This window comes from Malaclemys terrapin, chromosome 8, assembly GCF_027887155.1.
Source record: "Malaclemys terrapin pileata isolate rMalTer1 chromosome 8, rMalTer1.hap1, whole genome shotgun sequence".
NCBI classification, from domain to species: domain Eukaryota; kingdom Metazoa; phylum Chordata; order Testudines; family Emydidae; genus Malaclemys; species Malaclemys terrapin.
The window spans coordinates 52,905,330-52,931,165 of record NC_071512.1 but is presented as its reverse complement, the minus strand read 5'-3'; the positions used below and the strand labels follow the sequence as shown (position 1 = coordinate 52,931,165).

The 25,836-nt window shown below is 44.1% G+C and overlaps 1 protein-coding gene across 4 annotated transcripts in view; it reads right to left on the bottom strand.

Annotated features, from left to right (window-relative positions):
- RALGPS2 (Ral GEF with PH domain and SH3 binding motif 2) overlaps nucleotides 1-25,836 on the bottom strand; it is a 287,833-nt gene that overhangs the window by 27,661 nt on the left and 234,336 nt on the right. For 3 of the 4 annotated variants that reach the window (XM_054038029.1, XM_054038032.1, XM_054038030.1), the window contains 3 exons: nucleotides 12,436-12,490; nucleotides 5,661-5,738; nucleotides 3,394-3,499 (listed from right to left, as the gene is read on the bottom strand). In XM_054038029.1, the coding sequence (XP_053894004.1) occupies nucleotides 3,394-3,499; nucleotides 5,661-5,738; nucleotides 12,436-12,490 (239 nt within the window). The remainder of the gene's footprint in view (nucleotides 1-3,393; nucleotides 3,500-5,660; nucleotides 5,739-12,435; nucleotides 12,491-25,836) is intronic. The other variant, XM_054038031.1, reaches the window with a different exon arrangement.

Genomic DNA, 25,836 nt, shown 5'->3' with positions numbered 1-25,836 from the left:
CCTCTCTGCGAGCACCGCAGTGGAAGCTGTGGGGGCAGTGCTTGCAGGCAAGAGCAGCGCGGGAAGGGAGACTCCTGCCCTCCACGACCCTGGGGCTGCACTGGCCACTTCTGGAAGCGGCGTGGGGCCGTGGCAGGCAGGGAGCCTGTCTTAGTAGCAGCCCCGCTGGAGATCGCGATCAACTGGGAGATCCTCTAGGATCGACCACTCGATCACGATTGACCAGTTGGTGACCACTGGTCTAGATCGTGTCTGTTGGGGATGTAGACCAATGCCAACCATGCTTGCAATGGCTGGAGATGGAGCTGGGCATGATGGACCACGTACGTACACGCTGCCATGTGGCCTAACAACCGCAGGCAGGTGCAAGCGGCGGTGAGCGGGTGGGTCCTTTACATGAGAAATTAAATCCAACATGGCTTGGAAATGGGTGTCTGGAAGGAAAGCTCTGGCTCGCATAGAGTTGGGGACTGCCCCTGTGAACTCTATCCGTTGCACAGGTCTTAGGGTTGATTTCTTTTTGCCTATCAGGAGGCCCAGGTCATGGCAGATGGAATGTACCAGATCGAGGCTCCTTTGCATCTGTTCCCGAGATCTGCCCTTGATGAGCCAATCGTCGAGATACAGATAGACCTTGACGCCTCAGGTAAGGGACCACTGGTGCCATGCATTTTGTGAACACTTATAGGGCCGAGGAGAGATGAAATGGCAGTGCTGTGAATTGGAAATGGTGCCAGCCCACCATAAAGCAGAGGAATCATCTGTACCCTTAGAAGATAAGAGATATGAAAATAAGCATTCTTCAAGTCAAGGGCAACGTACCGGTCTCCTGGATTCAGGAGGGGATGATGGAGGCTAGGGAGACCATGCAAAACTTCACCTTCTTGAGAGACTTGTTGAAGTGCCGCAGGTCCAGAATGGGTCTTAGGCCCCCTTTTGCTTTCAGGATTAGGAAATAATGGGAGTAGAACCTTTTTCCTCTCATTTCCCGAGGGACATCTTTCACTGTCCCCATCTGCAGGAGTTTCTCAACCTCTTGAACGAGGAGTTGCTCATGAGAAGGGTCCCTGAAGAGGGACAGGGAAGGGAGGGGTGGGAAAGGGGCAGCTAAGAATTGTAGGGTGTAGCCCAGAGATATAATTTCAAGCACTCAGCAGTCCCAAGTCACCTGCAACCAGGCTGAACAGTAGGGACATAGGTGGTTAAGGAAAGAATGAGGCAGATCCAGGAAGAGGACTGGGGCGTTGCTCTTGAACGCACCCTCAAAATGAGCACTTCTGGCTCCCCATGATGTTTCGCCAGGCTGGGCTGCGCAGGTGACAGGAAGAGGAAGGGCAGTGACGACAAAAACTCATGTCTCTGACCCTTCTCCTTGCAGATCCCTGACGAGGCTGCCAAGACCTTGGAGGCGGGGGCAGCTGGAACTGCTTCCTCGCCGACTGCGGTGTATGAAGACCCAGCAAGTAGAGGGTTGTCCGAGTGTCTTTCAGTCCATGCAGCCTCACATCCATTTGTTCTGCAAAGAGTCCATTCCCATCAAACAGGAGGTCCTGCATTGAGGACTGCATCTCCTGGGACAGGCCCGTGGTCTGAAGCCAGGAACTGTGCCTCATGACCACTGCCGATGCGACCACCCTGGCCGAATCAGCCTCGTCCCAGGCCATTTGGAGGGAGCATCTAGCCACTGCTGTACCTGCCTGTAGCGGGATGGTCACCCCACTCCTGCCCAGAGGGGTTAAAACCAGCCCTGGGAGAGGGCTGCAGCAGGAGAAAAGCTGGGCTGATCGGGGGAAGCAGCCTCAGCTGGGGGCCACGCCCCAATCAGGGTCCAGCTGGCTCTATAAAGGCCAGTGAAGCCGGGAGCAGACACAGTCTCTCTCTGGCTGTAGAGGGAGCTAGATAAAGGTACCTGAGCTGGAGCAGGGCTGGGGGAAGGTCCAGGGAGCTAGGAAGCTCTGGCCTGGAAACCCTCAGGCTGCAGCCTATTATAAGGCCAAATAGATACTGGGGTTGTACGGGACAGAACCAAGGCTAGGCCGAGTCAGCAGGTCCAAACCCCTCCTTTCCTGTGATGAGTGGCTTATACGGCAGTCTGCCCCGGGGAGAGGCGGCTAGTTGGTGACTGTCAGTAGCCTACGACTGAGGCGAGGTGGGGATAGGGGCTCTTTGGGGAGGGGACGACCGACAGGAGGCGCCGCAGGGGTGAGTCGTCGCCCTGTTACACTGCCTCAATTAGGGCCCTGAATGCTTGGGCCAAGTCCTGGGGCAGGGAATCCTCGAATTTATGGAGGGACTCCCAAAAGTTTAAGTTATATCTCCCCAAAAGAACCTGGTGGTTTACTACCTTGAACTGATGGCTGGCCATTGAATACATTTCTCTTTCAAAAAGTTCCAGCCTCTTGGCTTCTTTATTTTTGGGAGTAGAACTGGTTTGCCCGTCTTTCTCGTTGGCCACAGAGCCAATCAGTGACCCCGAAGGTGAGTGGGTATACAGGTATTCGAACACTTTAGATGGGATGAAATACTTCTTTTCAGCTCTCTTGGAAGTGGGCGGGATGGAAAACGGGATTTGCCAGAGGGCTTTAGTTATTTTTAAGACCCCATCGTGCACTGGTAGCATGACATGTCAGGGGGTTGATGCCAAGAGCATAGTAAACAAGGTGTCCAAATGCTCCACCATCTCCTCCACCTCCAGGCCCGAGTTCACGGCCATCCTTCGAAGCAGGGCCTGGTGGCGCCTTAAAATTGTCCAGTGGGCTGGCAGGAGAGAGCCCTGCAACACCCTCATCTGGAGACGGGAAGGGTGTAGGACATCATCCCCCATGGGGGAAGGGATTTTAGGAGTGGGCATTTAGATATATCAACACTAATATTTTAACAATATTTCTGTTTAATATCAATAGTTGCCAGGCTCTTGCCCTCTAAAGGTATATTGATTTTTTTTCTTTTAGCGGTGGATATGGATAGATAGTAAGTTATATTATGGTAAGTTAAATGTATTTATAAGTTATACCGTTTATGCAAGTGCAAAAACATTAACAATTTAGGATTAATGGAATACTTTTGAAGGAACAAAGAAGATCAACTTCCATAACAGTAATTCCTTGATTTAGACAAATCACATGAATTCCAAAAAAATCAAATCTAGGAGCAGGAGCCTTTGTAAGTGGCAAATATATAAGGTACCAAATACTGAAGTCTTTACTCACTTATTAGTCAGTTCCTACTTGATCATAATTCCTACTGATTTTAGCAAGAGTTCTGTTTCAGTAAGGACTGAGTAAAAAGTGAGCAAAGGCTTCCAGATTTTAACCAAGTAGCTTTGTTCTGTTTTAAAGATATTTTAAAATAGAGAAAGAGGAAAAATGGTTTAGCATATATTTGAAGTCTTACGGTAGGCTTTTTGCCTTCCTTCAGTAAAGTCTTCCTCCTGAGAACACCTTGAATAGTAACTGCTCCTGGATACAAATGAACAGCCAAATCTTCAGATTCTGCAGAACTACAAGAAGCATGTGAGAAAATAGTATGAAAAATATATAAATATCCTTTACCCAAAGCAGTACTCCAATCATTACCCAAACATAATATAAACATCTGTACTTTAATTTAGAAATGCTGACATTTTATTTATTAGACTTCATCATGGAAAAAGACTTTGGTGGCTATGAGGGATTGCTCTTGAGAAATTTACAGTCACAAGCAAAAGTAAATGATTACTCAGGCTATGGCTACATTAGAGAGCTTATAATGGCACAGCTACATCAGTACAGCTGCGCCACTGTAAGCTCTAGTGTAGCCACTCTAAGCTGACAGAACAGCATTCTCCCATCAACTTAATTAATCCCCTAATGAGGGCGGTAGCTATATTGATGGGAGAAACTCTCCTGCCGACATAGTGCTGTCCACACCAGCTCCAAGCTCAGTGTAATTTATGTCACTGAGGAGGATGGGGGGGGCTTATTCACACCCCTGAGTGACATAAGGGGTAGTGTAGACATAACCTGTGACTCAGATTTTACAGTCAGAAGGGACCATCATGATCATCTAGTCTGACTCCCACACACTGCAGGCCACAGAACCTCACCCACCCACTCCTGTAATAGACCTCTAAGCTCTAGTTGAGTTAATTAAGTTCTTAAATCATGATTTAAAGACTTCAAGTTACAGAGAATCCACCATTTACTTTAGTTGAAACTTGCAAGTGACCTGTCGTCATGCTGCAGAGGAATAACAAACTTATGAGGCCAGAAGGTGGTTCATGATTTTAAAATGCACTTCCCAAAGCTTAGGATACAGTTATATTTCAACTATAACTAATTCTAATTGGTAAATTATAGATTTGTCATTACTCCCTGAACAAGTAATGTTGTATCACTGTTGCAGTATTTTATTAGAATCTTTTCCTAAGTCCTAGTGGGAAAAACTGGATTTTTTATTAGAATCATTTGAGTCAGTGAAATTACAAAAAATAAAATAAAAAATCCACAGCAAAAGCTCAACAAAACATGCACAATAATTATAAGATATTTGAGAGCAGTAAAGGACATCAATAATAGAGAGCAGAAAACCTGGCCCACAGCAGTAAATTGTGTGTGTTATAATGCATTTGGTGTGCTATTAATTCCCTATCAATCTAAATGGTGCCCAAAAAGAATATGCCAAAAACAGATGCCTGGTATGGTGAAAAGGAAACTAAACTTTATTAAAAGTGAGCAACTGACTGGCTTACAAATTACTTTAAAACAGGAAAGATTCTTATTTTCACAACAGGGATAATTTCAGTTTGTATCAACCAATTTACAAAATTAAATTGGTGTATTTATCAGCTCTCTAGAAATATGCTGAGAAACTACAGATTTCTGACATGTCTGTTAAAGTAAACCAGAATTAATCCAGTAACCCATCACAACAGTTATGCATATGCAAAATATCTCAGAAATCTGGCAAACATTTTCACTACACCTACTAATTGACAGTGATATACTGACAAATTCTGACACGGATATGAACATGAATTTAACTCAATTACACGCAACGCTTGCTACTCATTAGTACATAAGAGTTATTCCCTTCTCTTTTACAACTCCAATACCACACTGCTGCAGACAGTTGTAATGCTGCAGACAGTTGTAATTTAATTTTAGACAGAATGAACAGCTGAGTGAGCATGCAGTTTTATATACAGTGCTATTTAGAATGAGTCTGGCCACACAGAGGGCCAATTTTAATTCATGATTTGCAATTTAACTAAGTCAGTCATTTTTTAAAGGCAAGTTCAATGAAGAATTATTAACAAAGAAAACACCTTGGACACAGTCTCAAGCACAAGTAGTATGCTTTGTTGCTAACATGGTTTCTATCACCACCACATAGTGTTACACTGTTAAAAAGCTACCTATAGTAAAGCATCTTTAAGTCTTGATGTAGAGCTACAATATTTAGAAACTGGATAGGCAGAACAGAATGAGCCAAAGCCTGTATGATGAAATAGATCAAATCACAGAAGAGAAAATTTCTATTTTAAGGATAAGTCACTACTGTAATTTTGCCTTGAAAGTTAGAAAGATCAGAAATGTCAGAAGACACCCACTTAATTATCAAGCCAGCCACCAACACCAGAGGAAAAATCTGTGACCCCTGGATGCAGGGGATTATTGTACCTGCTGGCCTTCATGTGGCCTCGATAGCCATTTCGTGCCACTCTTGTCACCGGACCGAGAGAATGGTATAATCTGTTCCTGTTGGATTCCATTATAAATTGTATATATTACATATACTTTTAGCCATAAAAGCAGCATAATTTGCTAGAACAGTGTAATAAAGTCTCTTGTGCCACATAACTACCACTCCTACAATAAGCAGTAGTGGATGATTTCATTAGAAAAAAACATGCAGTTGTAGATTTCAAAATCTACATTTCTTATTTGAACAGATGTTCTTGATGTCAGTGCTCATAACACTGGGGTATTTTTATTGTCATCTCAATTAATGGGTTTTGAGAACAGAAAAGCTTCTTTTAACTCACAAAATAAAAATGAAAATACTATAAGGACCTAGGTTGCAAACTGCTGCCTTTAATGCTGACTATAGATACTGCTACAGACTCTGTGACAAGAAGCAAAGGGCAATAAGGCCCCTAAACTTAGAAATAGGCACACAAGCAACAGTAGTTAGAGGAATACAAAGACTTCTTAACTCAATCCTCAGTATTGGCACCATTTCCAAATCAACCACTGAAGTCAACTTACAAAGAAAATCACATACACTCTGCTATGAGACAATATCTATTTAAAATGCTATACATTAAAAAAAAACCAGATATTTCACTTGGATACACCTTTATTGGCTGGGAAAAGTCAACAAAGCAAAATATTGTTAGTGAATGATATTTGTGGCTTAATATATTATGGTTCCAAGGTCAAATGCAAATTATTTAAGCTCTAAGAGACAGAAAACCTGTAATATCTCAATGATTCAGTTTAAAGGGAGTATAAACGTAACATAGGAAGTTTTAAATTTTTGAGCCCTTCACTACTGCTGTTTTCAGTACTGCTACCCAATTCCAGCACTTATTTTCTAAACTTATCTTTTGAATATTATTCTGTGCCTGATTCAAAGCTGGTTATATAGGGTCAGATCCATAGCTAGTGTAAATTGATGTAGCGCCACTGAAGTCAATGATGATATGTTGATTAATTAATAGCAGTACTGAAGAAAACACAGTAATATCAAAAAGGTTAAACAAAATATAAAGTTTACACTCCCTTATCAACTCAAATAATTTCATATGCTGTAATAAGAAACCTCACCATAGATGTACTATAAAAATGCATTTCCACCCTATTCTCCCTCCCAAGGAAACTGTGTTCTAAATAATTAATCTCTGCCCTTCAGCAACCTAGGTATCTTTGAATTTGCAAAATTTGATAAGGTCAGATTTTTTTTTTTAATTTCTAATAAACCCTAATGATTTAGACAGCTAAACTTTTATGCTTACAATTTTTAAAAATTAAATACAACTGTTGCATCAACAACATATATAGATGAGAGATTTATGACTTGCATCCATCTTTCATGTAAATGATGGATATAAGCTTTGTTCTAATCTTTAAATTTGTCTTTGCATAACAAGGAATCGCTCAATCTGGATAAAAACTATATTTGGTAATTATGCCCACCAGCACTTGAGATGACAGACCGTTGGTCTATCTACATGCTGGGGTACAACCACCCAGAGGAGGGAACACACTGACAAAATTTTGCTGACAGTATGATTGAGAAGACATGGTGATTAGATCTGGTTTATATCTTAGCCAAAACTGAACAGAATTTCAAGCGACAAAGAAAAGGCACTTCTCTAGCCTGAAGGCTTTCTCCCTGATGAGCTTCAAAACCCTGCTTCAAACAAGAGGAGTGTCAGAGCTTCTCAAAATAAATAAATAAATAAAATCACAAGAATTTTTTATAATGGAAAGCCTTAGGCAACCTAAATATAGCTATCACTATGAGGGAGAGAAAATCCAGACTGATCAATTCCCTGCCATAAAACAACAAATTGTAGGTAAGGACAAAATTCTTATTTTCATACACAAGTAATCCATCAGTCTGGAAATGGAATATTAGGAATTAGAAAGCAGTCAGGAACTCAGAAGAGGGAGGGAGAGAAAGTCAGAGATCAAGCGAGGATGGCAATCTGCAAGATACTACAACCAAAGCGAGCAGCTGAAGATGAAGAACACATTCAACCGTGTTTTATAAATGAGTGAAAAGATGCCAGGTTGTCATTTTGCAGTGTTTCCCATAAGAAGCTGTATTTCCCTCTATCCATGAAATAGAGATTTTATAGAACTAGTTCAAACTAAATAGAGGAGTTTCATCTGCTCATCTATACAATTTTACAAGTCCCGCTTAGACTTATTGAAAGATTGTGGCTTTTGATCTTGCTCTGCCTGAGTAGAATAATATCTTGGCAGACATCCAGACAATGCCACTTTATTTCATTAGGATGGGAAGTATTGGGGGAAATAAAGGGAGTGAAATATACCAATTTAAATGGTAAGGAGAAACAACCTTGAGTAAAAATCAAGATAAACAAAATAAACAAAAAAAGTTATTAATGCCAAGGCACTGAATTCACTGGCCCTCCTTGAAGAAGTAATGACAACTGACAAGAAACGACAACAAAGTCATAGCCATTAGTTCAAAGGTCAAAGGACATCAATTGTCCCTGTACTAAGTTGAGCTCCCAGCTGGCGGCAGGAGCTTTAATTGAAAGATGTAATTCTGATCATGTTTTAGTTACTCCTGAGGGCATTCTGTGCCAAAAAATTAAAAATTCTGCACCAAAAATAAAAATTCTGCACACAATATTTTAAAATTCTGCAAATTTTATTTGTCAAAAAAATGTGGAGGCTCCAGCACGGCACTGGGGAGCACAGGACACTGGCTGCACAGAGGTGGGAGATCACTGTCCAGCCCCCCAATTCCTCCAGACATGGACTCAGCGGTGAGGCTGCACTCAATCATGACACAGTGCAAGGTCCGGGCCTGCCCCAGAAACACCCCAGGGCCCTGACCCTCTGTGCCAGGTACACCAGGTGTGGGCAGGCAGGCTCAGCAAGGCAGGATCCAAGTGTGGAAGGGCTTAGTTTGGGGGGACAGGTGTGGGGCAATCTGTGTGCAGGCAGCTCAGCAGAGGATCCGGATGCACAGGGGATTGTTGGGGGGTTCTGGGTGCAATGGTAATGCGAGTCTGCAGGGGAGTCCAGGTGAAAGTGGTTGGGACTCAGTTGGGGGGAGGCAAGAGGGGGGGTTTGTCTGAGTGTGGTGGGGGATAGAGCTCAGCAGGGAGGGCTGGATGTGGGGAGGGCTGGGGGGGGCGGATGCTGAGAGAGTGGGGCTCAGTGGTGTGGGGATCCAGCTGCAGATGGTTGGGGCTTGGTGGGGTGGAGATCCGGGTGCAGGTGGCTCGTTGGGGTGGTCCAGGTGTAGGGGGAGTGGGGCTCATTGAGGGGGGTGTTCTGAGTGCAGAGGGGTGAGACTTGATGAGAGAGTCTGAGTATGAGGGAGGGTCTGGATGCATAGGAGTTGGGCAGATGTGGGAGGAGCTCCCTGTACAGGGAACCTTGCCCCTGCAGCTGAGGAGTGATGGGTGCACGAAACGGGGGGAGGGAGTTTGCAGAGTTTCCTGTAGCTGAGGGAGAAATCTGGGGGTGAATCTGACCCAGCCCCAGATGCCGTGCAGGGGAAAAGGAAAGTCCCATCCTTCACAGCCCAGCTGGGACTAGCAACTGAGCCTGGAGCAGTTAGGAGCCACTAGCCAGGTCTTCCCCAGTCCCGCCCCCGCCGGAGGGTCATACTGCTGGAGGGTTGCATGACCGCTCTCGTCTTCCTTTTGCTTCCCTGTCAGAAAGTCATTTTTCTGTGGGAAGCAAAGAAATCTGAAGGGGACAAATTCTGTGTATGTGCAGTGGCATAGAATTCCCCCAGGAGTAATTTAGTGAATCAAGGGATAGGAGGGTAAAAACTAACTTTTCCTCATAGATAAGTGGAGGGCTCTTACTGCAGTTACAAGTAAGATACCAACAAAGTTCCAAAAGTGCCTAAGGAAATTAGGCATCTAACACCCTTAGGCTAGTTTTAGTGACTCTACCAAGTAAGTAGCTAAGGTTTTGACTGATATTGATTCTGAAGTGAGACCGTGTTCAACATACACACGTTTTAAAACACAGCAGATCTTTTCTGGACCACAAGAGGATCTTGACTAGCTGATCCAGATCCCAAGTTTTTAAAGCTTACTATTAAGTTCCAGACTGCCAGTTTAAACTTCTGAGCCTTGAAAACATATCAATCATTGCATTACCAAGTCTCTGGAAATAGGTAACCTCCACAGAGGGCATTTTTCAGGAGAAAAAGCATTTGATAAGCAAACAAGGAAGAGGACTCAGGCCCCATCCCTTTTGAATTTTCTGGTTACCTAAGCCAGGAAAGGAAAAAGAATGGGTGCACATAAAATGGTATGTCCACTTGAATTAGAACAATTTATCTTCCATATCCTGCTCTCCCACTGCCTCAGATAGAAAAAGTACAATTTCTTGTTGCTTGGAGCAAATACATTGATCTGTTGACTCCCTCACTCTGGAAGATAAACTGAAGGGCACTGACTTTCAGTTCCCTCTCCCTGGCTCTGAACCAGGATGGAGGTGGCAGTCATGAAGGGCATTTGGTGAGTCATGGTTTTGCTAATGGCTAGCAATTCCAACTAATTGATGCTTCTCCTTTATTCACAAAGGGACCTTTTTTCCCATAACAAGAATGGAACTCTACTGTACAACTTACCAACTGTTCAGGCAGGCACCACAGTGACCTTTAATTTTAGGCATTTCAGTCAAAGCATCCCCCATCAAGTTTCTAGCTTTGCTCCACCATCTCAGTGATTGAAAGACATAAGCCATACCTATGAAGGTCTCATACATGTTCCCTGTGTCCATGAAGAATCTAAGCCCCTTTCCTGGGATCGGACAAGAGAAAATGTCCTCAAAAAGAGGTTACATCAAATAGAGTCCAAAAAAGCTTGCTCTTTGGTCAGGACAGAGGGAAGTGTCAAAAGGATGTGGAATTTGGTGATGAATGCAGGATGAAAAATTCTATGCGGTAGCCATGATGCTCAGGCACAAACCCATTTGTCCTGGATAGTTCCAGACCAAACCTGCAGCAAACTTTTCAACTTGCCCCCAATTGGGGGGAGAGTCTGATCCATCCAATTCTCATTATTTATTGGGAGAGGGACTGGAGATAACCTGCTTTTTTCTGGATTCTTGAGATAAGGGCCATGAGAAGTACTCTTTTCCTTTGGAGACAAGAAAGGATTAGTTCTGATGTTTTGCTAGAATCTTTAAGTTTTTTGCCCTTGAGGAAGAAATATGTGTCTTCCTTGGGCCAGAGGAAGCTTACTCAGATCCATGGCTTCTTTCACCACTGTATCTAAGGCTTCCCCATATAATTTTTGTCCATCAAATGGAACTTGAATCAAATGGACACTCAATATGATACCCACAGCTCAGGACCTTACTCTTCCTGGCAAGAGTGGAGCAAAGTAGGAAGAGCAGAAAGAAAACTTTGTGATCTCACAAGCTGCATCATGTATAGGAATGGGTTATATGCAAGTTCCAGATCCTCTTCTTTCTGACTTTGTTCTGTTTAAATATCAATATAGATGACTTGAGCACTTCAGGGAATCTCTAAATGATGCTGTATGCTATAGCTGCATGCAGGGTAGCCAAGGAGTAGTCTGCTTCTCTGAAGAGACTGTTCTAGCCTCTCATCCACTGGATGCTTAGGGGCTCCTTCCATGGAAATAACAGATTTTATAGGAAGAGATGGTATTGAAGAGTTCACCTTTGGTACAAAGCACAACTTAAATCTCTCTCCATAAGGAATTTATACAATCTGAACTGCTTCTACAAGACAAAGGCAGAATACTGGGAAGGGATACAGTTCCTGGCTATAAACAGAAAGTCCTTAGGCCAAAATTTCTATCCATGTCTCCATGCATAGAGGTGGGCATGGTTACCCCAGTCAGTTTCCAGATTGATGGGTTCCCTGAATATGAGAGAGAGAATTATAATCCATGTTACCCAGCAGACTGTTTGGTGAATAGGTAGTGGGCTCAGTACACTTTATTCATGGTTCAACTTAATAGCTTGCAGGAAAACATTAGGTTTCCAATTTTTACTATTTTCAACTGTAATTATTTAACACCTCATCTCACTCTTGAATACTTGGGGGGTTGAATTACAGTGGTCAATGGCACCTGGATAGTGTTATATACTATGGTAATGAGCATGATATAAAAGTCTACATTACATAGGATAGGTAGTGATAGCTGGGTTGCTTCAGGATTTCCCCAAGTTGCAGACGGAGGAGTAATCAGGAGATGGAGGGGGGAATAGGAGAGAGCAGGCAGCAGAGGAAGGAGCAGCCAGAACAGCAGGATTTTGGTAGGAATACAGGGAGCCAGGAATACAAGAGATACAGAGAGGAGGTCTGAGGGCTAGTGAACATGTTGAAACAGGAGAGGTACATGATGTTGAGGATATTGAACAGGAGATGCCAGTATTCATGAAAAGGAAATCTGTCAGGGGTTTGGTGGTGGTCCAGTTAATTCAGGAGACAAAGTTGAGCAATAAGCCAGTAAGGTGACAAAGCTCTCTGTTAGCTAATAACCAGAAGGTGCTGACCCCTAAACTGGCTTGACAAGAACCAAAGGGTACACTGTAGTCTAGAAGCAATGGCTGTTACCCAGTTTATTACATAATTGAGTTCTGCACACCACTAACATTACACTTCATTTGCAAGGAGTTGAGTGATAGGTTTAAACTAGTGAGGTCTGAATGGAGTTGGAGATATAGGTTTAGATGTAGCAGTTTTTCTTACCTTTCAAATGCTGGCCATGAAGTCTCTTCACTAAGTTCTGAACCATCACTGCTACCTAAAACCAGAAGGCATAATACTTTGAAACCAACTATTTTATTCCTCAGTTTGTACCATCTGTAGTCTAATTGTTCCAATTGTGACATTTTTTCCTTAGAATTTCTATGAGTGTGATTAGGCAGAAATAAATCTATAACAAACACTACATAGAAGGTGCTCACTTTAGGAATGACTTAAGAGTTATAGATAAAAAATGTAGGAGATATGGATTTGGTAGGAGACTGATTCTATGTATCTGCAATATCCAAAGGCTAAAGGGGAGAAGTGTTCTCAAAATTAATGCAACAATCCCAAATTTTCATCTGTCTAATTTCATGCCCAACCCGATGAGCATTTAAAAGGACCTGCTTCTTTAGGTGCCATCACAACACAAAACGTGATAATTCACTGTCATGCTGAACAGATGCAGCTTCGTTACAAACACATACAGGAGTAGACTGGAACTTAATCCACTAGCTCCAGACTAACTTCACTGAGAGTCTCCAATATCTTAAAAGCCAATGCTGATTCAGAAACCCTTAATTAACTTTTTTAAGTTAACTGAATTTAACCCAGACCCGGCACTAGGCATAAGCAGACTAAGCAATTGCATAGGGCCCCAAGTAGCTTAAGGGGGCTCCATATTAATTAGTATGTGTTCTGTGTGATCAGGGGGAAATATTTCTGCATAAGGCCCCCAATGGGCTAGCACCAGCAATGATTTAACTGATATGCTTATTAAAATCATAGAAATATAGGGCTGGAAGGGACCTGAAGAGATCACCTAGTTTATCCCCTACCCCCATGCTCAGGTAGGATTAAGTATACCTAGATTTAGGCAAACAATTAGGTTTAATTGTTTAAAAAATAATTGTTTCAGGAAAGTGAAGTGTATGGTCAGACTATTAGTGCATCTGTTTTGCTCCACAGAACATATGGGATGGAGATGACAGATTCTGTATAGACTAATATATAAATGTGAACATATGGAGGTGTTGTTGGCAGCTCCATAGTACTGAGATCTGCAGTTACAATGGTGACTAAATCCCGTAGTCAGGTCTGAAAATTAGATATATGATCAGAAAACTTATGCCAGTTTCTCCTATGGTTAATTTTCTGGTTATCACTTCTGGAATCTGAAGTAATTTCAAATGACCTCCTTTTGAAATGTGCACCTACTCAATTTTTTTCTCAGATCTCTCTAACTTACAAATTCCTTGGCCTTAACAGCTGAAACTAAGTATATGTACAAAAAATTCAGTATAAAACGAAGTTTAAAAAATAAAAATAAAGTTATTTACATTACTTATAATTGCTTCTATTTACATCAAGAGATACCCTCTTGTCATTAATCTCTCTCTGGTACTTATAATGGCTCCAATTACCATAGTATCTGAGTGTCACACAATCTTCCATATATTTATCCTCAGAACCCCTCTGAGGTAGGGCAAGCGCTACTGTCTCCATTTTACAGATGGGGAACTAAGGCACAGAGATAACAATAAAGGATTTGAACCCAGCCCTCCATAGTCCTAGGCCACTGCCCTAACCACTAGATCATCCTTCCTCTCTACTGGCTACAGCACAGCATTTAAGAATTGAAGCATTTAAAATTGTAAATTCAAACTTCAGTTGCTTCACTGTCTGCAATATAAGGCCCCTCTTCCCTGCTGGACTCTCTTTCTTGCTCTTTAACCTTCAGATGAGCCCTGCTTCCTGGCTCCAGCTACCAGACTTGGTCCATTCCTCCAGCTATCGCCCAATCAATAAGAATGACCTTACTGGGTCAGACCAAAGGTCCATCTAGCCCAGTATCCTGTCTTTCGACAGTGGCCAATGCCAGGTGCCACAGAGGGAATGAACAGGTAATCATCAAGTGATCCATTCCCTGTCGCTCATTCCCAGCTTCTGGCAAACAGAAGCTAGGGACACCAGACCTACCCATCCTGGCTAATAGCCATTGATGGACCTATCCTCCATGAATTTATCTAGTTCTTTTTTGAACCCTGTTATAGTCCTGGTCTTCACAACATCCTCTGGCAAAGAGTTCCACAGGTTGACTAGCTCTAGCCTCCAAAAAATCCCTGCTCCTTAGCTCCATCCCCATTCTACAATAGCCTCTAGCCAGTCCATCACACTGACTTCCTTAATGCTATCCAAATCCACAACTTCCCTCCTCTGCCTACTGTTGACTTGCTATATACTATAACAGCAGGGGAGTCCCAACTCTGAGAATGATTTTGGGGTAAGTTTTTTAAAATCTTAGTAGGGAGGTAGCATTGGCCTTGAGGGTCATGGAAGGAGCCAGGGTGAAGGGCAGCTCAGAGCTGAACTGGAGAGCAAGGTTGTCTGCGGACTCAAGGCTGGAAAAATCAGTGAGGAGCAGGGATGCCTTTGTGAATACAGCATGGTTGTGTGGATGCAGAACTGGAGACCTGCAAGGTTACATCCGTAGTATGCAAGGTCTTGGAAAAAATTTTGAAGGAGAAAGTAGTTAAGGACATTGAGGTCAATGGTAATTGGGACAAAATACAACATGGTTTCACAAAAGGTAGATCATGCCAAACCAACCTGATCTCCTTCTTTGAGAAGGTAACAGATTTTTTAGACAAAGGAAATGCAGTGGATCTAATTTACCTCGATTTCAGTAAGGCATCTGATACGGTTCCACATGGGGAATTATTAGCTAAATTGGAAAAGATGGGGATCAATATGAAAATTGAAAGGTGGATAAGGAACTGGTTAAAGGGGAAACTACAACGGGTCATACTGAAAGGTGAACTGTCAGGCTGGAAGGAGGTTACTAGTGGAGTTCCTCAGGGATCGGTTTTGGGACCAATCTTATTTAATCTTTTTATTACTGACCTTGGCACAAAAAGTGGGAATGTGCTAAGAAAGTTTGCGGATGACACAAAGCTAGGAGGTATTGCCAATACAGAGAAGGACCAGGATATCATACAGGAAGATCTGGATGACCTTGTAAACTGGAGTAATAGTAATAGGATGAAATTTAATAGTGAAAAGTGCAAAGTCATGCATTTAGGGATTAATAAGAATTTTGGTTATAAATTGGGAACACATCAGTTAGAAGTAACAGAGGAGGATGACGACCTCGGAGTATTGGTTGATCACAGGATGACTATGAGCCGCCAATGTGATATGGCCGTTAAAAAAGCTAATGCGGTCTTGGGATGCATCAGGCGAGGTATTTCCAGTAGAGATAAGGAGGTGTTAGTACCGTTATACAAGGCACTGGTGAGACCTCATCTGGAATATTGTGTGCGGTTCTGGTCTCCCATGTTTAAGAAGGATGAATTCAAACTGGAACAGGTACAGAGAAGGGCTACTAGGATGATCCGAGGAATGGAAAACCTGTCCTATGAAAGGAGACTCAAAGAGCTTGGCTTGGTTAGCCTAACTAAAAGAAGGCTGAGGGGAGATATGATTGCTCTTTATAAATATATCAGAGGGATAAATATCAGGGAGGGAGAGGAATTATTTAAGCTTAGTACCCATGTGGACACAAGAACAAATGGATATAAACTGGACATTAGGAAGTTTAGACTTGAAATTAGATGAAGGTTTCTAATCATTAGAATAGGCATATAAATAATATTTCCTTACCTTAAGGTTCAGGGGGATTTTTAATAATAAAAATTGGAATTAAAAAAAAAATCAGCCTATATGTGGAGGGAGCAAACTGTATCATTCTTCAATAATCCCCTTAGGACAGCGGTGCCAAACTACGGCCTGCCAGAGCATTTCATAAGGCCAGTGGCCTGCTTCAACGCAATATACTAATGGCTGTTAACATTTTGTCATCATGTTTACATCATTTTAGTTTACAAAAGTGTGTAAAGAGACAATACTGAACATAGAAACAACTTATCTAAATACATATGAAACAAGCTGAACTTAAAATATAAGTCAATAGAGGTGACTTTAAATCTTATTAAAATATGTAAAATCCACAGGATTCCAAAGAACTGCATGCAGTCCTTCAGGGCTGGCAGGGATGGGTGGCACAAAACACAGGGCTCTTGAGGGAGGAAAGAATAAAAGAAAAGGGAAAAGAGTGTACAGGGGAGGGGGAAAAAACATCCTATGGTTTCCAAGAGGGGTTTGGACAATCCTCTGTTATCCACTTTTCTCACTCTCACTATTTTTGTTTCCAGTGGGAAAACAATTTTCTTTTTAAGCTTTTTTAAATGTTGTTTTGCCTACTATTGAACACAATTCAGTGCTTTAAAAATGCAAAGTGCTATAATGTCACATATACGACATGCGGAATCTTAAAAAAAAACCCAACGAAATAAAAGGCTTCACAAAATAAGACTCTCTCTGGGGTAGAAAATATATTACTAAAGATTTCCTTGCGGCTCCCTAAGGCTTGTCTTTAAGCATTGTACATTTATGCTGCTTAGTGGATGGAAACAAAAGTCTACTTAGCTTAGTTTATTTGTCTAAGGACATTGGAGTGTGAGCTTATTTCTTCTTATTTTGTTTCCCCACCAAACTTCCCTTTTTTGGGTATTTCTAACTTTTATTCTGCATCTTTTCCTCTTTTGTTTGATATGTTTCATTGCAATTTCTTTATTTGGGGTGGTGTGGCCATGTATTTTGTATAATTTAAACTGAACTTTTAATTACAGGTTAAAACAGGTCTTTCCAGGCCCAATTGTAGGAGATATAAAAAGTGTTTTAAAATACCATGATTTTAATTCAGAGGCAAGTCTAACGTTGATGGGAATCTAAATTTGTGCATTTTACACTTGATTCTGGGCCCCTTAGTGTATAAGTTACATCAATACAGAGTCTTTTAGTCTCATACTAATTTACCAATGTATAAATTACACCCATTACACAACACTTCTGAATTTGGCCCTATAATTTCTTACAATAGAATACTGAGGTGCTTTTCAGTGTCCACTCCGTAGGACATAAGAGTTCTTAGAGTTGCTTTTTATAATGCATCTTCTCTGCACTTTTTGCTTAGCCTAGACCACTGGGAAGTTTTGGCTGATATAAACAGGATATTCCAGCTCTAAATAGTTCATATATGAAAGTCATGTTTCATCTAACTTATTCAGTTAGACTCAAGATCAGTTTGTGAACTCTGGTATCCAACTATCACGGATTGCTCCAGCATCAGATAAAAGGTTATCAATTTCTTAGTATTCAAAATAAACTTGTAAGCAATTAGATGTTGCAGTGGCTGTACAAAACTGAGGGGCAGTGACTCCTTGTATAACCACAAGTACAAACAGCTCCATGAGGAAGTATTCACACAATTCCAATGGCCAAAACTTTCTTGAAGACTGTCATAGACACATGCCAAGAGTAATCTGTATAGACCATATTTTAAGAAGGTGTTTTGTTCGCAGATCAGTACACATGCATTCAGTACCATGCATTTTTCTAAGCACTAGCCTTTCCTTGAAACCAAATTCTATCATGATGCCTACAGTTAGTTACTAAATAATAACGTATAGGCAGGTGGCCAGCAGAAATTTTTGGTATAATTAATCTCTCATATTTATATATTAAAGACTCATGCCATCAAATTGTACATTTTACTAGTCTATATAACTACATGTGCCTGTCACTGTTACCCCTAAACCTCCCTCTCGTTTGTTATCCTTACTTGTCTTGTCTTATCTTTGGAACTGACCCTACAGTTGGAGCTGTGCAGATAGAGGGGAGGAGGGAGACTAGTGGAGCATCCACAGGGACACACATTTCAAAGAACCTCCGTTAATGCATGAGGTGAGTAACGTTCTCTTCTTTTTTGAGTGATGTCCCTGTGGGTGCTCCACTTTAGGTGACTTCAGAGCAGTGCCCTCTGGTGGAAGGAGGGAGCTTTGGAGTGGAAGTCATAGTGGATGTGTAGAGGGGCGGACTCACCCGTGGCGCCTCCTGCTGGTCTCTTCTGGGAATTAGCTCTTCCAGCGTCCTGGAGCATCCCCTGCAGGCTGGTGATCCGCCTGTCCTCTGGCCCCCGTGTCCCTCCCGGACCCCGGTGCCTTTTTATCTGGAGTGCTGCCCCTTGGCAGTACACCCCTCAGTACTAGGGTCTCCCCTTCCCGGGAAACCCCGACCCACTATCCCTACCTCACCTCAGAATAAAGCCACTGCCAGTCACCAACTAGCCCCCGCTCCCTGGGGCAAACTGCAGTATAGGCCACTCATCACAGGTAAGGTTGGGTTTGGACCTGCTGCCTTGGCCTACCCATGGGCTGCCCTCTGCAATCCCAAGTACCCCTTGGCCTCCTACTAGGCCACAGTCTGGGGCTATCCAGGCTGGAGCTCCCCAGACTTTCCCCAGCCCTGCTCCACCCAGGTACTCTGTCTTAGCTCCCTGCAGCCAGGCCCTTCGCTCTTTGAGTGCAGAGAGAGACTTCTGAGCTCCTGGCTCCCAGCCTTTTTATACAGGCCAGCTGTGGCCTGATTGGGGCATGGCCCAGCTGTGGCTACTTCCCCAATCAGCCCAGCTTTTAGAGCTGCAGCCCTCTGCCAGGGCTGTTTTAAGCCCTTCCAGGCAGGAGCGAAGAACCACCCCGCTACAGGATGAAAGTACGGTATGTCTGAACAAAGTATCAAAAGATGCATGTTGTTGCAAAGTGTAATATTGGGTAAATGTGTGTGGAGAGGCTCAGATTGTGGTCCTACAGATTTCAGTGATGGGAATATTATTTAAGAAATGCTATGGAGGCTGATAGGCCTCTGGTAGAATGTGTGCGGATCCCCATAGGGGGTGGTTGTTCATGCTGGAGGTAACAGTTTTATGCAGTCTGGATAGACGCTGTTTGGAAATGGCGTTACTATTTGATTGTTCGGTGATTGAAACGAACAGTTTTGGAGATTTGCGAAAAGATTTTGTTCTATCAATGTAGAAGGTGATAGCCCTGTGAACATCCAAGGTGTGTAATCTGGACTGTCATTTGTCCACGTGTGGTTTAGGAAAAAATGTTGGAAAGTATATTGTTTGGTTGAGGTGAAAGGATGAAACAACTTTAAGTAGGACCTGGGGATGTGATCTGAGGGATACTTTATCTTTGAAAAAGATTGTGTAAGGTGGGTCGGCAATGAGAGCTGCCAGTTCTCCCACCCTTCTAGCGGATGTAATGGCAACTAGGAATGCAACCTTCATGGAAAGATGTAGGAGGAAGCTTGTAGTCATGGGCTCAAAGGGAGGGCCGGTGAGGGCATGGAGGACTAAGTTGAGGTCCCATGGTGGGGTGGGATTCTAAATATCTGGGTAGGAATTGGAGAGGCCCTTAAGAAAGCGTTTAGCGAATGGATGCATAAAAGTAGGGAATCCATCTACTTTATGATGGAATGCCCTGACGACTGATAGATGCACACGAATGGAACTCATGGAAATGCCGGTCAGTTTCAGTTCCAGCAAGTAGTCAAGAATGAGAGGTAAAGGGCTGAGAGGGGTTTGGTCTGTGTGTCAGCACCATGAATTAAATTGCCTCCACTTATGTATGTGAGTCTGGTAGTTGTCCTACGACTGTTCAACAAGATGTTTTGTACGTCTGCAGAACATGTCACTTCAGGGTCTAAGAGCCATGCGGTAACCACACTTGAGATGGAGCCGTTGAGAATCAGGATGGATGATGCGACCCGCGTCTTGCGATAGTAGCCGAGGTAGAAGAGGCAGTGTGCGTGGTGGGCGGACTGCCATGTGGAGGAGATAAGGATACCATGTTTGTCGTGACCTTGTAGGGGCTATTAGGATCACTCTGGATCTGTCTTGTTTGATCTTGTGAGGCACGCAGCTAGGAGGGGAGTGGGAGGGAAGGTGTATAATAGGGGAGTGTTCCATTTGATGAGAAAGACATCGCCCAGAAAGCATGGACCAAGGGCAGTTCTGGAGCAGAACTGGGGGTGTTTGGTGTTTTGCCCGGTTGCAAAAAGATTGATAGTTGGAAAGCCCCACGTTTGGAAAATGTCTAAGAGTACTGATGTGTTCAACTCCCACTTGTGGTCCTGGTAAAGCTTTCTGCTTAGGGTATCTGCTGTGGTGTTCAGGCAGCCAGGTAGGTATGAAGCCATAATACATTGTGCTTGATCCACCAGTGCCAAAGCACATGGCTCCCACACAAAGGGAGTGTGATTGTGCTCCCCCTTGTCTGTTTACGTAGAACATACAAGCTACATTGTCCGTGAGAATCTGTACCATCTTGTCTCTGATTAGTGGTAGGAAGTGGGAACAAGCGATCCGAACCACTCCCAGTTCTAGTAGGTTTATATAAAGATGAGACTTTGTTGTGGACCATTGGCCAAGTATTGAGTGAGGTTGCAGATGTGCTCCCCATCCTAGGCGGGAAGCAACCGTGGTGATGGTGATAGACGGTGGGTTCGGTAGGAAGGGCACCCCTCTGCAGATGTTGTCCAGGTTGGTCCACCACAAAACAGAATCTTTGATTGTCTGTAGCCTGGTGAGGTGCAAGTGTGGGACTCAATTTGTTCGGAGCCAGGCTTGTATGCACCGCATATGTAATCTTGCGTGTCGGACGACAAAGGTCATGGCAGCCATGTGGCCTAGAATTTGTAGGCAAGTTCTGGAAGACACTTGTGGGCTGTTTTGTGCTGTGGAGATCAAATTGGTTTGAGTCAGATATTATTGTATTGGTAAGTGAGGCTGTTGCCTCGAGGGAGTTGAGGTCCGCTCCCATAAATTCCAGGTGTTGAACTGGTATTAGAGTGGATTTTTGCATATTTATCTGAAGGCCTAACCTGGTGAACAGTGTTATTGTGCGTTTGGTGGATTTTAGGGCTACCTGTCTTGTTGGTGCTTTCAACAGACAGTTGTCCAGGTAGGGAAAAATCATAATTCCCTCTCTGCGTAGACAGGCAGCTACTATGGCAAGTGCCTTTGAGAATACCCGAGGTGCAGTGGAAAGGCCAAAGGGTAGCACTTTGTACTGGAAATGGTCTGATCCTATTGCAAATCGTACAAATTTTCAATGTGAGGGATGGATGGATGGATGGATATATGAAAATATGCATTCTGGTGGTCAAGGGCTGAGAATCAGTCCCCTCTCTTTCTAACACTGGGATAATGGTGCTCAGTGTGACCATTTTGAATCGCTGTGTTTTCACAAATTTGTTGAGTTGCCATAAGTCGAGAATAGTCCTCTAACCGCCTGTTTTTTTCTGTGTGAGAAAAAGGTGTGAATAGAATCCCTTCCCTCTGTACTCAGATGGTATGGTTCTACTGCTCCTAGAGACATGAGGTAGGTTATGTCTTCTCACAGTAGATGCGTTTGCTCTTGAGTAGATGCTCATGAGAGGGGTCACTGAAGAGGGATAGGGAAGAAGGGTGGGTAGAAGGCTTGGAGATAAGGGGGATAGAGTAACCAGTTTTGATAACTTCTAATACCCATCTGTCTGATATAATACTCTGCCAGATTGGGTAAAATGGGTTCAGGCGATCTCCAAAGGTCTTGAAAGGTGTAGATGGTTCCAGCATTGAAAGAGATGGAGTTCTCGGGCTCTTGACCAAGGCCTCAAACTTGTTGTCTGGAAGTTGATGGTTGCGAAGTAGTATTCAAAGGAACAGGTTGCCATCTCCTTCAGGTTTTTTACTTCCGACCCTGCTGGTCATTGTATCTATTGTGCTGTTTATATGGGGGGGTGGGGGGGGAGAAATCGGAATAACTGAGGGGCATGATAACTGTCCTGTCGTCTTGCATCTTTTGAACTTAGGTGTCTTGATGCCCAGAGATTGCAATGCCACCCTAGAGTCCTTAAGAGCGTGCATAACTCATTAGTTTTGTCCATGAAAAGTTTGGATCCCTTGAACGGTAAGTCCTCCACATCAACTGTACCAGCTTTGGGAATTCAGACAGATGGAGCCAGGAGGCTCGTCTCATAACAATTGCAGTTTCTATGGATCTTGCAGCTGAATCTGCTGAATCAAGCGCAGCTTATAACATTGTCCTGGTTATAAGTTGACCTTTTGTGATGAGCTATTTATATCATTCTTATTTGTCATCTGGAATAAAGGCAGTAAATTCAGAGAGACTTGTTTAGTTATTGTGGTCATACTTTGCCAATAAGGCCTCATAGTTGGCAATTCTCAATTGTAAGGTCACACCAGAATATGCTTTGGGGCCGAAAAGATTAAGTCATTTCCAGTCTTTGTCATAACGAGTGTTTCCTGTAGTATTGTTGCCTACCCCATTCACTGACAGCATCAATCACCAATGAATTCGGTGTTGGATGCAAAAAAGGAATTCAGAGCCATTTGCAGGCAATTAATATTTTTTATCAGACCTCTTACAGGTAGGTGGAATCATTGCCAGGGTTAGCCAGAGCAACTTCACAGGGTCCATAATCACATCATTCATGGGAAGGGCGATTTTAGATCAAGTTGATGGGTGCAGTACGTCAACTAGTTTGTGTTGCGATTCCTGGACTTCTTCCAGGGAGATGTCCAGTGAAGTGGCAACCCTCTTGTAGAGGTCTTGAAATTGTTTAAAATTATCACCTGTAGTGGGAGGTGGAGGCATAACAGTGTCATCCGGTGAGAATGAGGAAAAGTGGACTTCAGGTGGATTAGCTGGATCAGAGAATTCCTCCTCCTCCTCCTCCTCCTCTTGAGCTCCCTGGTCAGAGGTGCAGGGTTGGCCCTGTGGCATCAGTAAAGGCGCGTGATGTGTGTCAGCTGTGGAAAGGCCAACAGGTATGCCCTGTTGTTGTTTTGGGTATGAAGCCCACCGGTTCCAAAAAGGCCATTGGAAGGGCATAGTGGGCATCCAGGGCTGCCCGTACCAGCGCTGGTTGGGAAGGTATATTGGGTAGCTCATGTACATAGGAGTGCGTGTGGTAGGAGCAGCCATAAAGGAGGAATGTAGTGGAGACTGCTCTGCATCCTCATCTCTATCCTCATCATCACTGGAGAATTGTGGAGCAGAGGTGGAGAACTGAGTTGATTAAGGGTACGTCTATACTTACCTCCGGGTCCGGCGGTAAGCAATCGATCTTCTGGGTTCGATTTATCGCGTCTTGTCTAGATGCGATAAATCGATCCCGGAAGTGCTTGCCGTCGACGCCAGTACTCCTGCTCTGCGAGAGGAGTACGCGGAGTCGACGGGGGAGCCTGCCTGCCGTGTCTGGACCCGCGGTAAGTTCGAACTAAGGTACTTAGACTTCAGCTACGTTATTCACGTAGCTGAAGTTGCATACCTTAGTTCGAAGTGGGGCGGTTAGTGTGGACCAGGCCAAAGTCCTGCAGGTACTGTTGGTGCCAAGGATGGGAGACTCCGGTACTGACAAAACAGAGAGGTCTTTTGGGTGGAGGAATTGCTGTGACGTGCCCAGTATCAGTACCGTTGGTGTGGTAGGAAACAGTACTGCATGTTGGAAATTGCTTGTCGACACCAGTGTGTGACTAGAGTACACAATGGCCGCACTAGATGGCAGCATTAGCATTGGAGTTAATGAGGTGCTTGGTACCGATTGTTCATGGCCGACAGTACCACGGCATGGGGTTTTGTTTTTCCCTTGGTGCCTGTGACTGAGCTTGGCTGCTTGGGAGCTTTCAGTTTCTTGGTACCGACAGTGCTGAAGGGGTCCACTCTTTCGGCTGTTGACAAGGCTGGTGCAGTGGGGTACCGGGAGCGTTTGCTCTTGAGTGGAGCGCCTTTTCTTGGCCAACTCCAAAGTCTGGGACATGGTACCCTGGTTTTTTGCTGCCTTCTTGGCGGGTTGATCAGGAGCCTGTGCAGTGGAAAAAGGGCCCTTATCAGAAGCTGCTGATGTCGATTTCTGACTGTATAAGGTGCATAACTCAGGCTCAGACGCTGGTCGGAGAGATTTCTCCACGAGGAGAAGTTTCAGTTGGAGATCTCTTGCCTTTCTGGTGCGAACTTTCAGATTGTGACAATGCGAGCACTTCTGAGGTATATGTGCCTGTCCGAGACACCGGACACACAGCATGTCCATCTGAAAGAGGTACAGAAAGCCTGCAGGTAGGTAAGCATTTGAACCCTGGGGAGCCAGGCATGACCCTCAGGTAGCATACTCTCCCTGTAAAAAATAAAGTGACGGAGGTACAATAACCGTGATGTTGCAGTAGAAAGGGAAACCTACAACCCTCTGAGGAAAATTTAAAATAACTTTTTTTTTTTTTTTTTGAGAGAGAGAGAGAGAGAGGAAAAAGACGGGGATAAAATAGGAAGGCTAACTATTCTGAGAACTAAAACTAAGGGAAAGCTAAGCTATTCCTAAGCTGCGAAGCACTGCTAAGTGCTCTGACTCAAGCCAAAGACGGTAGAGAAGGAACTGGGAGGTGTGTGGTCGCACAGCACCAGTTAACTGCCTGAAGTGGCACGAGACGGGGACCACACATGTGTAACCTAACCGGGCACTGCTACCTTAAATCTCCGGCTACGGGCACAGGGGCGCACTGACACCTAAAGTGGAGCACCCACAGGGACATCACTCGAAGAAGAATCAGTGGGTATCCATACAATCACAAAGGTTTTCCCATACTGTTTTGATTGCAGTATCAGGGTCTTTGAGTGTACATTCTTTGGGGGAAGAAACTGTCTCTTCCTATGTGTTTACACAATGCCCAGTACACTAAGGCCACAATTTGACTGGGGTATCTGGACCCTGCAATAATACAAATAAAGTGATCAGAACAAAATTCATGTGGTGGAGGTGGGGTCGAGGGTTCAGAGTGTGGGAGGGGGCTCAGGGCTGGGGCAGAGGGTTGGGGTGTGGGGGAGGGTTCCAGCTGGGGGTATGGGCTCTGGGGTGGAGCTGGGGATGAGTGGTTTGGGGGTGCAGGCTGCCCCAGGGCTACGGCGGAGAGAGAGGACTCCCCCCAGCTCTCTCTCCCTGCAGCAGCACCTGGGCTTGGGGGGAGGGGCACCTCTCCCCACTGCAGCAGGTCCAGGCCCGGGCTGCATTGGGGCCTCGACAGACACGCTTCTCCCACGGCCGCGGCTGGTCCAGGCCTGGGCTGCATTGGGGCCCTCGACAGACACGCTTCTCCCACGGCCGCGGCTGGTCTGTGCCTGGGCTGGTTTGGGACAGAGAGAGACACGCCTCTCCCCCAGTTGTGGCAGGTCTGTGCCAGGCTGGGTTGGGGCCTGGGCTGGGCGAGAGGAATCTCTCCCCGTCCCAGCCCTGAGCGCCTGCGTGGCACTTAATAGGCTGCTGCGCAGCTTAGAGAGGCAACTTAATTTGTGGGGTATCATTTCAAAACTAATTAACATCACGGTGAAATGTATGTAGAAAAATCATATGTAAAGTTATAAACATAAGCTGAAATTAGGTCTGAAATGTGTTTTCCAGACACGTCTGGGTAAACCAGTTTCTCAAAGACGAAAGACAAGCTGACAC